General features: G+C 40.8%; 1 protein-coding gene across 1 annotated transcript in view; it reads right to left on the bottom strand.

Moving 5' to 3' along the window:
• Positions 1-106: 106 nt before the first annotated feature.
• Metap2 (methionyl aminopeptidase 2) overlaps positions 107-17,389 on the bottom strand; it is a 30,154-nt gene continuing 12,871 nt past the window's right edge. Inside the window, exons 5-11 of the mRNA XM_050145639.1 lie at positions 11,901-12,062; positions 9,932-10,113; positions 8,523-8,617; positions 5,410-5,506; positions 1,844-1,947; positions 1,486-1,601; positions 107-777 (exon numbers count right to left, since the gene is read on the bottom strand). Of these exons, the coding sequence (XP_050001596.1) occupies positions 525-777; positions 1,486-1,601; positions 1,844-1,947; positions 5,410-5,506; positions 8,523-8,617; positions 9,932-10,113; positions 11,901-12,062 (1,009 nt within the window). The 3' untranslated portion in view covers positions 107-524. The remainder of the gene's footprint in view (positions 778-1,485; positions 1,602-1,843; positions 1,948-5,409; positions 5,507-8,522; positions 8,618-9,931; positions 10,114-11,900; positions 12,063-17,389) is intronic.

The following is a 17,389-nucleotide window of genomic DNA, read 5'->3' as shown; positions in this document are numbered from 1 at the left end:
TGCCTGCAGAAAATCTGTAGGTATATACAGCCCGCATAAAGAACAGCATCTATACTTTAACTACTTTCTGCTTAGAATTACAACTATAGACATTAAAATGTAGCTCTCAGATCTGAAAATGTTTTTATTTAGAAAATGGACTTCAGGAAGGTTAAAAAGCAACACCAGAGGGCACAAGTGCAGAACTGGATGTATGCAGTCATTCAAAGCATTCAAGTAGGAATATGGCAATATAAATATCCAAAAAGCATCGCTTAGGTCTTCAAAACAAAGTGTGTAAGTTAATTCCTAACTAGGGAGCAGAGCGTTTCCTAGACGGGAGAAACAGTTAACATCAAAGTCTTGAAAGCCTTTTCCTGGGTTAATTATATGTAGACAGTCTGCCTTTGATCAAACTCCTTGAAACATGGATAAAGGTATTACACAGGTCCACTGTTAACACAGACAAGATGTTGCAAATTACTTGTGGTATAATGTGTTCCAACAAAGCTTAGAAAACAAAGTTGAGTTGGCTTTGGACTAGTTTAATAATCATCTCCTCTGCTGACGACTTCTTTACAAGTTGGACGCAACAGTATGGTGTGTTCAAACTGTGCTGTGTACGACCCTTTAATGTCACACAGTGGTGGATATGGATCTACTATGCCCAAGTCACACAGATTCTTCAGAGCCATTAAGTATTTACTTTCGCCCAACCGATCCAGCCATCTGCGGCAGAAGGCAAGGGTGCCAAAGTTTTCATTGATGACATTTAACAGATGTTTTGTTCTTGGAAGCCTAAGAGGAGAAAAGCAAAGATTAATAGCTGGGTAACTAATCAATTTCCCCCATTATAAAATTCAAATCTTAGCACTGCACCTGGACTCTGAGTTCACAACACTAACTATTCCTTTACTGATAATTACTGAAATATGTAATGGCCCAAAGACACAGCTGAGCATGATCCGCTGAAGATCACTTAAGTGTGCTAAATTCCTAAATGAGAATTATAGAAGGTGGAAGACTCTCCCATGAAAGCACGAATCCAACCTATAACCAATCTCTATCAAGAGTAAAAAAACCATGTCAACTGTGATAGGACATTTACCAATAGGAAAAACATTAAATAACCTGGGCCATGGTGGCGCACGCCTTTAATCCCAGCACTAGGGAAGCAGAGGCAGGCGGATCTCTGTGAATTTGAGGCCAGCCTGGGCTACAAGAGCTAGTTCCAGGACAGGCTCCAAAGCTACAGAGAAACCCTGTCTCAAAAAACCAAGGGGGTGGGGGTGGGGGGTAAGACGAGACCCTCCTAAACCTAGAATGCCAGGAAACAAATACTGCATTATCAGTAACTGTTTGAATGTTTGCCACTCTCATTTTCACCCCATGGTAATTTTTCTGTTGTATTACAGAAACCGATAAGACTCCAAACTGTAGCATTTATAAATATCTCACCCAGTATGTCTGTCCTACTGTTACCCTAGAAGAGATCGATAGTCTCACCTTATTGGCACATGTCCCACATCGAAGTTTTTCATGTAGTGTGAACATTCCATGTCGTCATGAACAACACCCTTTCCTGTGCTACCAAAGGTCTCAATGGCATACACCTCTCCTTCCTTCAAAACACAGAAGGACCAAAGAGAGAAAAACAATTCACAATTAATCAGCTTCCCACAAAATAAAGAAGTAACAGGAAATAGGCTTCTCAAAGTCTTACTCGGCCTGGCTGCTCAGCCTTTGTCACTGGATATCCCTTATCAAAACTGACATGGGCTGGTGTGGGAGTTTGAAGGGGGGCAGCGGTAGTGCACCTTCCTAGCATACCAGCGCCCCTTGTTTGCGGAAATGACTCACATACCTCCATTCTTGTAGCCTCCCCTCCTTTCACAATGGGCACCGTTTTCCCAGCGTGTATTCTATAAGGTCCAATTGAATGTCCATTTAGATTACGGATGGGTTTCACTGTCATAATAAAGAAAGAAATGTTTAGGCTCTCTTAGCCTTTTGATAGAGTTTAAACATTTACACTACAGACACTGAGCAAGAGTTGTGGCACACACTTAAATCCCAGCACTTGGGGGCTGGGGCGATGGCTCAGTGGCTAAGAGCACTGGCTGTTCCTCCAGAAGTCCCGAGTTCAACTCCCAGCAACCACACGGTGGCGCATAACCATTAAAAAAATCCCAGCACTTGAGAGGCAGAGGCAGGAAGATCGCCGAGTTTAAGGTTAGCTACAAACAAACAAAAATCAAGGCTCTCACAGAGATAAAGTGTTAAAAAAAAAAAAAAGGTAGTTTGTTTTATTAAATACCAAAGAGATGGCTGGAGAAGAATCAGCTGCTAAAGAGTGCATTCTGCTCTTGAAGAGGACCAAAGTTAATTCCCAGCACCCATGTCAGGTGGCCCAACTACCTCAAATTCCAGCTCCAGAAGATCCAATGCCTTCTGGCTTCCATGGGCACCAGTAATCGTCTGCACAAACCCAGTTACACAAACACATCATTAAAAATCACCAAAGAGGAAAATGGAAGAAAAAAATAAATTATAGGTGATACTGTATTTAGAAATAAGAACCTTAAAGATATATATTAAAACAAAAGATAATGTGAAGGCGGGGACACTGTCAAACCAATCTTACAAAAATTTAAATTGTACTGTTTTAAATGTTATAAAACAAACTCAATTTCCTGCAATCACACAATAAAGTCACAGCCTGGAACATTATTCCAAGATGAAAACAGAAAGCAAGGAATACGTAGACTAAACAATATGGAATGGTTAACGGCACTAGAGGCACACTATACGTTTCCATGTATACACAGGCTCAAATCTCAAGTCTGACTGCTCCTTAGGAACATGTAATTAGTAAAGACAGAAAAGCAGACGCCACACCAACACTGATGCCCATAGCTCACTGGAGCATCGCTGCTCTGACTGGAAAGGTGAGGGTGGCTAAGCTCTGCCTGACCCTCAGGTTCCCATTAAACCCCCACCAGTACAGTGGTGTTGGGGGTGTAACAGTGGGAGGTGCTACAGAGCATAAGAGCACATGACGAGCTTGGAGGCCTTCTGGGAAGCGAAGACTTCTCTCAAGGGATAAAGTTACACGGTCTTCAATTGACAAGTCAATTCTTATGTTTTGTGCATTTCAATGTTAATATGTTCCACAACTTTAGGAAATCTAGCTATGTAGTTTCTGAAGCATTGATAAGGCACCTTTCTTCAAGAGCAGAATTATATATCAAGATTTTAAAAAGAAATAAAACAATGAAATAATGACATCATAAGTTCAATGGGGAGGTGAAATTTGAGCGTATGCATTGTTATTAGTATAAATGAAGGAGAAGGGAGAAGGTCAAGTCAGAAGACACTCCAGAGAGGAACAAGGACCCCTGTCCAGACTGAACAGCTGTCCCCACTGAGAATTAGATGAGAAAGACACTACCATTTCTGCAACCCAAGCCCTAGCTACATCTCTGTAGTGGAACCTTTAGAATAATAAGCTCTACCCACAACCAGGGAGGGACCTTCAGGAAACTCATCTGCAAACCGGTGTCTGTTTAGGAAGGCTCACAAGAAGTATGATACCCAAGAAATCACAGAAGAGGAGGGTCCAGGTTGCCCAGAGCAAGGTCAAGGCCAAACCCCAACCTGGGCTAACTCCTGTGATTCATACTAGGATAACTTCCCGCCCTGGGAATAACACCAGGCACAGGAAAGAGAAGAGGAACTGGAGACACCTCGGCAGCTCTGTGCAGACAGGAGACTGCAAGAATACCCAGGTGACGACAGTGAAGGGGACCCATGCAGGAGGAAGCCAACGTTCAGAGTGGTGTTGTTGATCTGTACACCAGGTAGATCACAAAACCTTCACTGGGGCTAGGCAGGCCTGACCAACTGGAAGTGAGTCCTCTGTCCCTTCCCACTAGGGGACTGCTACATGCTAGGCGTTTAGCTTCTTAGTGATAGGACCAGACCGCATACAAGACTGGAATGCTGGTGCCTCTGCCCTGGAAAGAAAGAAGCTGCAGCTGGTATAGTTAATCCCCACTGCAGTACAATGTCTATGACCTAACAAGTAGATAGTTCTAGAATATTAGGTTTAATGGGAGAAGAAAGGAGCTCTTTCGTCAAAACTGTTCAATTTCAGGTTGTATTTTTTTTTTTTAAGATTTGTTGATTATTGTAGTCTCATCATGTGAACCATGTAGGCCTAAAAAGAAAAAAGGAAAAACAGAACAAAACCCCAAAAAACAAACAAAACTAGTGGGATAACAATAGAGTATCAATTATCTTTTTAAAAAACAAAAAAACTTATAATCAGGTAAATTTATTTTAAAGCGTATACAGCACTATTCTAAGTCTTAGCCAACTATTCCCCAAGAAGACAAAAACAAACCAAAGAACAAGTCACCCTTGGCTTAACAGTTTCAAGTCCAACACTGGATACAATGAGACCCTATCTCTAAAACATAAAGAAAATAAAGTTTGGGTTTTTTTTAATTAATGTTTATTTATTATGGATACAGTGTTCTGCCTGCATGCATACCTGAATGCCACAAGAGGGCACCATATTTCATTACAGATAACTATGAACCACCATGTGGTTGCCGGAGAATTGAACTCAGGACCTCTAAAGAGCTGCCAGTGCTCTTAACCTCTGGGCCATCTCTCTAGACCCTAATACTTTTTTCTTTTTAATTCTTTTATTTACTTAGACTTAAGAAGATTCAGTCAGGGAGCTGGAGAGATGGCTCAGTGGTTAAGGGCACTGACTGCTCTTCCAGAGGTCCTGAGTTCAATTCCCAACAAGTACATGGTGGATCACAACCATCTGTAATGAGATCTGGCGTCCTCCTCTGGCGTGTGGGCATACATGGAGGCAGAATGTTGTATACATAATAAATAAATCTTTAAGAAAAAAAAAAGAAAATTCAGTCAATTTCTCCTTTTTATTATTTTTATTTAACTATAATATTTTTATTCTTTTGAGAATTTCAGACATGCAAAATGGTTGGTTTTTTTTTTTTTTTCAAATTTACTCCCCCAGTCTTCCACTTAATTTCTGAGACCCCTTCCTGCAATCTCATGACTTTTAGAACAGCATTAAAGAGAGAAAGGAGGAGTGTGGCCAGATGATCAGATAGACCTGGAGTGACAGATGCAGAGCACCACAAAGCACAAGTGACGGCTCTGACAATCGCACAGCAGCAGCTGAAGACAGCAGATTAACCAGCCTCCGAATTCTGCAGAATCACCAATGAACAAGACTCTGGTTTCCTCATTCATCCATAATGTCCCAAAAGCCTGGTTCAAGTATGGATGTCCTCGTAGCTACTAATTAGCTCAGAAAGTACCCAGAGAGCTCCCACAACACTGCTTCCACACACGAGCTGACCCAAAGCCCACTGTAAAGGACCATACCTTGATAAGTCTTCCCATCTATTTCTACTTCATAGGACTCCATAACTTCTTGAATGGCTTCACCAACATCACAGAGACGAACATCAATCCCAGCACACTAAAAATAATGTGTATTTTAATTTTGCAATAAAGGACAACCAGAAAAACTAATTTGTATATTACAAATAATTATATAAGACTTTGTGAAGGATGTTTAATAACACACAACCAATTAGACCCAAATTTTCTTTGCCTGTAAGATCTGCAGTATGGTTTATTTGGAGAAATGTAAGGAATATAATGAATTACAATGGCGTGGTGGCAGCTGGAGAGATGATTCAGTAGCTAAGAGAACTTGTTCCTCCTGTAGAGGAAACCTCATTTGGTAATCAGCACCCAGCATGATAGAGCTCAATTGTAACTCCAGTTCCAGGGATCCAACACCCTCTTCTGGCCTCTGAAAGCAATGCACACACGTAGTGCACTTAAATAATGCAGGCAAAATACTCATTAACATAATATTTAAAATCATTTATATTCGGGAATCGACCAGGAATCTCTGCTTAAGCAAAATTACACTAGCAGAAGCTGATCTCAGGGTAGGAATCTTAGGGTCAGTCATCTTAAAACCTCCAGGAAACACATCAGGTGGTAAAGTTAGTTCAATCAATTCTATCTTATACAGCAGCAGTGCTCCTACCACAAGGGGGATACACGGTGGTACATTCCTGTAGTTCCACATACTCAGAAGATGGAAGCTCTCCAGAAAGAAGCCTGAGCCCAAGTTAGAGGCAGCCAAGGCAACACTGTCTGTCTGTCTCAGTCACTCTCTCTCTTACACACATACACACACACACACACACACACACACACACACACACACTATTCCTGAGGGCAGTTCAACAATTCATCAATATAAACACATATTTTGAGGAAAAGGCACAAATCATTTCAATGGGATTTACATTTAGAATATATTTTCAATATAAAGACTCAACAAAGTAAGAAAAAAAATAGAAAAACTACCCTCAAAATAACAAAAGCTTCAGGAGAAACCTATAGGAAATACAGCTGCTGAAACCATCTCCTTGAAAGTCAGAAACAAGGCAAGACGACTACCCTTTGCTGGTTTTGCTTAACATGTGACTGAATGTTCTGTCCAGAACAATTAAGCAAGAAAAAGAAACAACTGCATCCAGACTGCAAAGGAAGGGGAGGAAACCTCTCAACAGGGGGTGGAGAGACGCCCAGCAGTTGTGAGCACAGGCTAAGCACAGTCTTCCCAGGACTCAGGTGTGGCTCCCAGCACCCACATGCTCACAACCATCTGTTACTCCAGCTCCAGAGGGTCCAGCCCCTTCTGGCCTCTGAGGGCACTGCCTGCCCACGGTGCATAATCATACATGTAGGCAAAATACCCACACATCCACTTCCCCCAAACCTAACATGAGACCCACAACGGTAAAACTCTCACAGCAGACAGTCAAAGGCTTCTCACTACTGGATCTGACAGTGGTTTTATATCAAAGGCACAGGCAACAATACAAAAACAAAAACAAACAAAACCAAAAAAACCCACTGCATTTCATATGATGATAACATTCCAGGTAGCAAACATACATTATCAATATAATAAAAGGCAACTTTAGATAGAAAATATTGGCAAATTATATGCTGGACACAAGACTAAGATCCATAATATACAGAGAACTTCTGAACTCAACACTAAAACAAAGAACTTTATTTATTTATATATATATATATCCATATAGATATAATACAACATATAGAAGAGAACAAATAACTCTAAATACTAGAGGATAAGAAAGGACTGAAACTGAATACAAATATAAACACAAGCTCTAGCCTTTTAAAAGAGGACATAAAGACAATTGTTTTCTAGTTCAAACCAGAGTTTTCATTTTTGGTGGTGCAAAGTGCACAAAAATATAATAGCTTAAGTATAAGCTCCAACCTGACGGCCCAGGAAAGGAGCGTCCTTTCTGAATGGCTACTTTACTATATAAAACTTCATCGGATTGCATCATCTTCGGGTCTTAATTTCAGTGTGAATATTTTTTTACTTGCAACCTTTTAAAAAATAACATTTAAAAAGAGAAAAAACAAAGCCGAAGACCCGAATAGGAATCTGCCAAACCCCTAAAAAGGTGCCCCTCACACTCAATAAGGAACGGCAAGTCAAAACTACAAAAGACACAATCTAACTCCCATTAGGATGATGGAAAAAAGAAAAAAAAAAAAAAACGAAAACAATAAGCACACACACTAGAGAATGGGAGCTAAGACACGAGCACTTGTAGCAGGAACAAAGCAGTCCAGTCCCTGTAGAAAGTACGGCAGCAGCTACGAAACATACTAAGGAATGTAAGATGGTAAATTCTACAGGACATGTACTTTAAGGCACAGAGATGTGCTGGGCGGTGGTAGTACACACCTTTAATCCCAGCACCCAGGAGGCAGAGGTAGGTGGATCTCTCTGAGTTCCAGGCCAGCCTGGTCTACAGAGCAAGTTCCAGGCCAGCTGGGGATACAGAGAAACTCTACCTCGAAAAGCCAAAAAGAAAAAAGAAAAAAATGAGCAAAAGAGACAGACAGACCTAATGTGAGGGGAAGCCGAGTGCTTGCTTCAGGGCCTGGCTTTGGGGGCAGTGGAAATACCATACTACTGTATTGTACTGGGACACTTGTCATTCTGTATTTGAGTGACCCCGAATACGAACTGTGGGCTCTAGATGATGATGAAGAGTCACTGCTGGTGAGGTGACTTTTCTAAGGAGTGTACTTTGTTGGAGACTCTGGCAGTGGAAAAGTAATGGTGTGTGCCAACAGTTTACATGGGAATTTCCCTATCTTCTGCTCAGCCTTGCTGTGTAAATAGAACTGTTCAAAAATAAAACATTAACAACAAAAAACAATCACTTTTAAAGGCAAAAACAGATCCAAATTGTTTAGTAATCATAACTATTTCAGAGTTCTTAGTACAGAAGAACTAACCTGTGAGTTATAGAACTAACCAGTGAGTTCTATAAATCACCTAAAATACCATGTAGACCTTAAACAACCTCTGAGAGTACTGAAAACAACGTTGTTAAACAGCGCTGGAGTCCACATACCTTTATTCCAGTATTAGTAGCATCTTTTACAGCTTTTAATAATATATCATACTTGGGATTAAAAGTAACAGTAAAAGCACAATCAATTATTCTACCTGAAAGAGAAAAAAGGCCATCTTTAAATTGATTTACCTTCCTTACAGCACTTACCTTACTAACCTGCCAGTTAAGAGTTAGAAGATGGCATTCAAGTTCCCAGAGATGAATCAGTGACTTCAGAATAAAATTTGTAATTTATAAGCTATTACATAGTGCTCAACTCGGTGTTCCCACAGACAAACCAATAAACAGAAATAAAACACGGAGGAAATATGAACAGCAGTATGGACAGAGAAAAATCTAGTCACAAACCCCTAAACACAGTGTCACTTATCCAATTTAGGAAAACCTTAAAATCTTAAGTAAACATTCAATCTAAATTCACTTCCTTGACTGTTAAGTAATATACAAAAGGTACATTAGGTGTTATGACTTTAGGGAAATTTAGAAAAGCAAACATATACACCAACCAAACAAAGTTCTACACATACTATTTTGCTGTCCTCTGAAATGAGGCCCCATGTATTCCAGTCTAGCCCCGACTCACTATGTAGTCGAGGATGTTCCTAACTTCTGATCTACTTCCTAAGTGCTGGAATTACAGGCACCACCACACTCAGTTTTTAAAAAGACGGTTCCAGCAATGGTGGTGCACGCATTCAATCTCAGCACTTGAGAGGCAGGCAGGCAGATCTCTGTGAGTTTGAGGCTAGCCTGGTCTACCAAGAGTGAGAGTCAGGACAGTTTCCAAGGCTACACAGAGAAACCCTACCTCAAAGAAACCAAAAAGACAGGGTTTCACTGTGTAGCTGTGGCGGTCCTGGAACTTGCTCTGTAAATCAGACAGGCCTTGACCTCACAGGGGCCCACTTGGCTTACTCTGAGATTAAAGATGTACACCATCAAACCTGTTTTGCTTTGTTTTTAAATGGAGACAGGGTCTCAGGATGTGGTCCTGGCTATTCTAGAACTCTATATAGATCAGATAGGCTTTGAGTCCACAGAAATCCCCTAGCCTTTGCCTCCTTAGCACTGGGCTCAAAGGCACTGTGCCACCGGGGACTGAATGTCAGACTACTGAGCTATATATATATCCAGTCCTAGCAAAATACTTTGTATTTGAATAAAACAATGACCTGAGTGGAAAAAAAAAATATACAATCGTTTATGAAAACAAAGTAAACGTCAATTATCCAAAGAGTTTCCAGATTAGGTAGGATGCTTTTAACCTAAAGCAAAGGTAAAGCTCTGCCTCAGCACAGCTTTCCAGAACGGAGACAACAAAATGTGGAGGCTCAGTTTCTCCAGCTCCATCTCACGCGTACAGAGAACGGCATCCCTGTGAGTGAAAAGGGATCACCTAGACTCACCACTAATGTGTGTCCCGAAGTCTATCTTACAGATGTCGTCATACTGCAGCACGGTCGTGTCCCCAGCGTTGGGAGTGTAATGCGCAGCACAGTTGTTGAGAGAACACCCAGTGGGAAACGCCAGGCCTGCATTTAGCCCATTCTCTTTTATTAGCTTTCGAGAACAGTCTTCCAACTTCTCACTAGAGGAAAAAGGGATTTGTTTTTAGAATCACACCTTATAGCCTATCAATCCCAAAAGTTCACTAAAACCCTGGTTACTTTCTAAACACATACAGCAGCTCTCCAAAGAGGCGCAATCAGACCATCGTGCAAGTTACGGAAATCAACTCCATCACAAGCTCAAGAGAACAGTCTACTCTGAACTTCAGCTACTAGCAATCAAGGTCTCACAACAAACTTAAGGGCTGCATATTAGATACACACACACATTTTAACTTTTAAGTATATGAGTGTTTTGCCTGCGTGTATGCAAGCACACCCAAATATACACAGAAGAACACGCCCAATGCACAAATGTGTGCATGCTTTATAGCAATACAAGAACTCAGGAGACATTTATAGAATCTTTACCCGAGTGGCAAAGAATTAACAGCCAAACAAACACTGTTAACTAGAGAGCTAGTTATATAAATGTTAGTATAAAGTGAATACCTTCCCCCAGTCTCTTAAAAAACAAACAAACAAACAAAAAAAAAAAACAAAAAAAAAAAAAAAAAAAAACAGAGTCTCACTAAATAGTCCTGGCTGGCTTGGAAGCCACCACGCAGACCAAGCTGACTTAAAACTCAGAGATCCACCTGTCAGGAGCGTTTATCATGAACTATTTATGGGCCATGATGCAATTACAGTTTACAGCAATTGATAATTCAGGTCACTCCCCTCCCGAAAAATTACTCTCAGATGGAGGAAGTGTGCCCGGCAAAGCTGGAAGGGCCACTGACTGAAAACTTTCGCTTTCATCTGGAAATTGCTTGTGCAACAACCTATGGTATCTCCACATGACCATGCATTTTCATGTAACGGGTACATGTAATTCCATGATTACATCTCATTCTTATGGGCATACACGTGTCCTCCACGTTACAGGGAGAAACTTAGACAAGTTGGCCAGACACACATCCTTCTGGACAGAGCACACACGGAACTTTTGCAGGTTTTACTTATGAAATCGCAGGTGTCTGCCCTTGTAGGACCCAAGCCCTTCAGAGGATTTATGATGAATTAGGGTGGTGGTGCAGGTGTCTGTCCTTCAAGAGACCAACAGCACCTAGGTGACTAACCATGGCCAGATATTATTACTCACACTTAAGAAATGTAAAATAATACAGGTACTCTTGGCCTTTTCCTTAGATCTCTAATGGTTTACTTTTCTCCCTTTGTAACCTGGAGTGGCCTTTTTAAAACATGGTCGGGACCCCCTCACAGCTGCAGCTGTGGTTAGCTATGAACCAGCTGTTAAGTCTTGCTATCTTCAAAGAATGCCTGTGTCCCTGAGAATTTCTTGTAATTTTTTTTTCTAAAAAGTTGCTAATGAATGGATATATATTTGCTTTTGCTTGGGAATTTCTAACCACAGGAGATACAGATTGAGAAGAAATAAGATGAACAGGAAGAAGAAAAAAAGAATGTAATTAGAACAAGAATAAACTGGAACAGAGATTTGTAACAGAGAATTGGAATTAGAATTCAGACAGAATTAGAGATAAGAAGTTACAGGCAATCAGGACAGAAGAATTAGGGTAGAGGCAGTAGAATAGAAAGAAGAGAAAGATGAAACATGAGTGAAATGTGTGAGAGAAGATCTTTTTCCTGTAGCCATCAGACTGGAGTTCCTACGCTTACTGTGGCTTCTTTTTGAACCCTGACTGAAAGTTTTTAGGGCCGGTCCTTAAAAATTTCCGATACCCCCTGCTTCTGCCTCCCACTCGAGAGATTCAAGGTGTGTCCACCTGCCCAGCCCTCTTACCAGATCTCTATCATTGTCATCCCAGGCTTGATCCAGCTCATAACATATTTTCTAACTTGTCGATGTGCTTCTGCAGCTTCTCGGAAGTCATTCCAAATCTCTTCACTAGCCTGATCTAATGCTTTTTTTTCTTCACTTGTAGTTCTCCAAGCAGCTGTTCGCCTTTGGAATAGGCATAGCATAGTATGAGCCATTAAAAAAAAAAGAGAGAGAGGAAAAAAAAACTTCACAAGAATATTAAAAGCTGAAGGATATAAAAAATACAGCAAGTAATAAGTAATATAAAACATCAGTTTCTATATATTTAACAAAAATTTTGAAATATTACATTAAAAGCCACATGCTTGAAATTAATCCAATTTACATGAAACCTCTTTAAAAGATTCTTACAGAAAAACAAAATCCTCAAGTTAAGATTTCATTCACAGTCAGAGAGAGACTAATTTCCTACTAACAAAAAATGGCAAAACCCCAGAAATATAAGAATTCCATAAATCAAGCAGGTGTGACTGCCGGTAGGTCATCCTTGCACCTGAGCACATACACACATACAGGAGCCTTCAAAGGATACGACAGCTAACAGTTAAGCAGGACTTTCCTCATCACTATCTGCTGGGGAACTGGTTCCAGACACCCCTCTAATCCTTACCACTCTGTAGACAGGAGGACTGCTCAAGTCAAATTACACTCAGGTAGAATCCCTGCTGTAAACCTCTCCTGCTGTTTCAAACTCCTAGCTCAAGGTAACGCTGTCTCAGTCAGAGGTTGTATTGCTTTAAGGTCTAACAGTCACAAAAACATCTGTACAAGCCTATAATCCCAGCCCTCTTTAGGCCGAGACAAGAGGAATTACCACAAATCCGAGCCTGGGAAACTAGGTAAGTTTCAGAGTAGCTTAAGGCACACAGTAAGATCCCAGATCAGAAAAACTAAACACACAAGCTTCCCAAGTCTGCACCTATTGGATGAGATGCATCCCCAGGGGAGGGGTGCTAGCGAAACTCTTCCTTGGTGCAGGTTCATAGCCTTCGCTGCCAATCAATGGCTCTCCCCTCCTCTGAGGCCCCGTGCATCTCTCACTTTGTTTACCACCTTGAGTCTCCAGGCCCTCCCACGCCACCCATGCTCTATGGTTTGTAGGCATGTCCTGTACTTGACAGAGCACTGGACATAAGGACAGTAAGCCTGGCTAACAATTTTTGTTGTTGCAGTTACTATGGTTTTTGTGTTAAGAAACATTCTCATGTGGTCTAGGCTGGCTTCAAACTCCTGATCGTTACGCCCCACCGTCCAATATGTAGCATATTTATTATCTAGAAATGAAAGCAACCGATCACTAAGCAGCATATTTTCAAAAAACACTGACAATTTCAGAATGAATTAACTTTAGAAACTGTTACAATTTTCACACATTCTTTTTGATTGTTGAGATACGGTCTCAGCTATGTAGTCCTTGCTGCTCTGAAACACGCTATGTAGGCCAGTCTGGTCTACATAAGTTCCAAGACAGCCAGGGCTACCAAAAAAGAAAATGTTTTGCCTGCATGTCTTTCTCTGTACCTCCTGTGTGCCTGGTGCCCAGAGGCCCAAAGAGGGCATCAGATCCTCTGAAACTAGAGTTACAGCTGCCATGTGGGTACTGTGAATTAACCTGGGTCCAGTGGAAGAGCACCTAGGGAGTGCTCTCAACACTAAAACATCCTTCCTTGCTAGTTGTACACATTTTTGACTTAACACATATCTGTCTCTAAACCAGTGATTCAGCAGACCACAGTCTGCAGATAAATCCACCTGGTGCCTGTTTTGTAAGTAAAACTGTACTGCAACACAGTTACACATATTTGGTTATATACCGTCTATGGCTTCATTTGTGTGTTGAGTGTGTGCATGAGTGAGGCCAGAGATCAACATCAGATTGGCTTCCTATGTCAGTTTTTGAGACAGGGTCTCTCATCAGACCTAGAGCTCACAAACTGAGCAAGAACCACAATTAGCCACCTATCTGTCTCCACAGCATGGGGATTATGGGCACACATCGTGTAGCTTTTTACACTGTACTAAGGATCCACCCCCAGGTCCTCATGCTTGTGTGGCTCTGACTTAAATATACCAGGAAAGAGCTCTTACTGAGCAGCACGGCCAGTCCTCTACAGCTTCTTTCATACAACGAACATTCAAGGTCTAATACTGTATGATCTTACAAGTCATACAACTGTTCTAAACCACAGGCTTCTAAGTCAATACCCCAAAATGTTTTGACTCCTTGTAACAGTGTCAAGCAACAACTAACCACTGTTGCTGATACTACTGTAAACCTAGCATCTCAAGCTTCCTACAAAGGCCCCATAGGAATGGCTTACTTGATGGAAGGATACTGTACTTGAGCACAATAGAAACGGCTTAGGTTTGTTTTTCTGTTTAGAAATGTATGCTAACTATTCACTAGTATGACCAAATAAAATAGTATATTAAAGTCAGGCTTTGAGCAAGACAGAAGTAATTATAGAGTATATAACTTCATCTTTGATAATTCCTCAAATTCTGATACTCTTGTCTCTACCTCCCCAAAACAGGCATGTACCACCATGCCTGTTTTATCCATGTTGGTGGTCAAACCCAGGGATTTACGCATTCAAGGCAGGCATTTTTCTAATTCAGCTATATCCACGCTCAACCCCATCATTCACTCTCAACTTCATGTTTCGTTTTATTTAATTTTTTGACATTTTATCAGTGGGTAAGTAAAAATAAAAGACCAAAGACGGGGGAAGAAAAAACCAGAAGGGGTACATGCCTTTAATCCCAGTACTTAGGAGGCAGAGGCAGGAGGAGCTCTGTGAGTCTGAGACCAGCTTGGTCTAAACAGTGAGTTCCAGAACACCAGAACAATGCCTCAAATAAATAAATAACCCCATGCCTCAAATATATAAATAACTAATAAAATAAAAAGACCAAAGGTCTCTAAATACTAATTTAGAGCAGCTAGTGTTGTGTTGTTGTAAACAGGCTCTTGCTATATTTCTCTGGCTGTCCTGTAACTGGCTATGCAGACTAGACCTGCCTCTGCTTCCCTAGTGGTGCAATTAAAGGTGTGTGCATGACCTCTGGCATTGAATTTAGTACATGGAAACTTAAAAGCAAAATTTAAAATTTCATTTGCATTTTAAAGCACTGTATCGTGTGTGTATACACACACATCTCTATGTATGTATGCCTTTAGCTACAAAGTAATTAAAATATAAAGGCAAGTTAAAAATCCTTCTCTCTGAAAATTGGTCAAGAGTAAAATACATTTTAAATGTTCAACTACGAATAAACCATAATTGATTTCTGCTTGGTAAGAGAACACTCATCTTCTGAAAAAAAATAATGTAGAGGGGATGATATATTAAAAGTTTACTATTTTATAGTTTCCAATGAAAAAACTCATAGAACAAAAATCACTAGATAGTAAAATAATTAAGTGAGAAGTGGTTGAATGAAAGGCTAACTACGCCAATGGTTCCAAAGGATCACCTGGGAACTACAAAAACAAAGGGTATCTTAAAAACGAAACAAAAGAAAAATCTGCCTGGCATTATGGCACACATTTAATCATAGCACTGGGCATGTAGATTCCCAAATGAATTTGAGGTCAGCCTGTTCTGTGTAGTGAATTCCAGGTCAGTCAGACTCTGTCTCAACAACAAACAAACAAACAACACAGGATGGGGGGCTGAAGAGATGGCTTAGTGGGTAAAGCGCTTTCTGTGGGAGCATCAGGACCTGACTCACACAAAGCTCAAGTGGGGTAGAGTAATGAAAACAGGCAAGTCCAAGGGACTGGCTGGTGAGCTCCAGTGAATAAGAAAAAGGCAGAGAGCTAAGGGGAAGGCACTCACTCACACCTCATCACATTTGCAAAAGGAGAGGTGGGGAGAGATGGGGAGGAGGAGGAGGGAGAGAGGGGGTACTTCAAACTCAGCAGAGTAACAGGTTAGTCTGATAATACTTACACTGTGGCCTAAACGATTATGACATAGCCCTGTCAGACATGATTACTCGATATTTAACCTAAACTTATCTAACCCTAACTGCAGTTCACAGACGTAACAAAAGCTTACTGCCAAAGGAAAATGGAAATCTAACAATGTGAGACTTCTCTACAAGTGTAGAATTTGTTAAAGGAGTAAAATGGAGAAAAACAAAAAGGGTAGGGATTCTAAATATACAGTGTGTATTTACATACTGTGGGGAGTCCAGGACAGTCACCTTAGATGTGAGAATTCATACTGCATTTATGAGGTGCTGTGCAAAGTCATAAAGTCAAATATCTAGCGCTTATGTTTAAATAGCCCAGTGAAAGGAATTAGTGTGTGAAACCATCAAAACTGAGAGAAGGCACACAGGACAGAGATGCTTGACTGCTCAGTGTCGGCAGCAAGTGAGACTTTACCAATGACCTCAGTGCCCTCTCTCTCACTTAAACTGCCATGTGGTACAGTTCCCAGGTGCCTTTCTCTGTTTCTTACATTTGTGTGTATGGTGTGTGTGGATGCACACACTCATGCCATGACACATGTGGAAGTTACAGGACAATTTTCAGGAGTGATTTTCTCTCACCACAGGGATCTAGGAACTGAACTCAAGTCATTAGGTGTGGCAGCAGGCATCTTTACACGCTCACCTCTTGTGGGCACATCCCTAAGTATATACAATGCACACTCGTATCAGGAGGCTTTGAAAAAAGAAACAACGAATGTCCGGAGAAGGTTTCATTTGTTGGCAGGATCACGGACATTATTATTTTTCATTTCATCAACATTTCTTCTTTTTTTTTTTAATATTTATTTATTATGTACACAATACTCTGTCTGTGTGTATGCCTGCTGGCCAGAAGAGGGCACCAGACCTCATTACAGATGGTTGTGAGCCACCATGTGGTTGCTGGGAATTGAACTCAGGACCTTTGGAAGAGCAGGCAATGCTCTTAACCTCTGAGCCATCTCTCCAGCCCTCATCAACATTTCTTAAGCAATATATTGCCTGTAAAAATAACAGCTGTCGCTCAAAATTTATCATGAAACTTATAGAGGAATAAAAACTTCAGAAATCATAATCACAGAAAATCTTAATTTTTTAACTCCTGTTCCATGCTGGCAAAATACCCATACATGTAAAAAATAAAAATAAACAAATCTTTTCAAAAAACTAATTAAAAAAAATAAGAACTTATACATTGGTCAGTGGTAGATGTATAAAAATCACTGTGAACACTGCCAGGCACGACAGAGTTCATACCTCTAATCCAAGCATTCAGGATGCAGAGGCAGGAGGGTCAAGAGTTACAAAATGAGTTACTGTCTCAAAACAGGGCCAGCAAGATGGCTCAGTGGGTAAAAGATGCCCGCCATCACACCTTATGACCCGAGTTCAATCACCAGAAGAAGAGAATCAGTTTCCAGAAATTAATCTGACCCCCACACCAAGCCCTGGGATACATGGCCCTG

This window comes from Alexandromys fortis, unplaced genomic scaffold (assembly GCF_014885135.2).
Source record: "Alexandromys fortis isolate MF-2015 unplaced genomic scaffold, M_Fortis_MF-2015_v1.1 scaffold_50, whole genome shotgun sequence".
NCBI classification, from domain to species: Eukaryota; Metazoa; Chordata; class Mammalia; order Rodentia; family Cricetidae; genus Alexandromys; species Alexandromys fortis.
The sequence above is the reverse complement of the archived record's forward strand: the minus strand, read 5'-3'. Positions and strand labels throughout refer to the sequence as shown.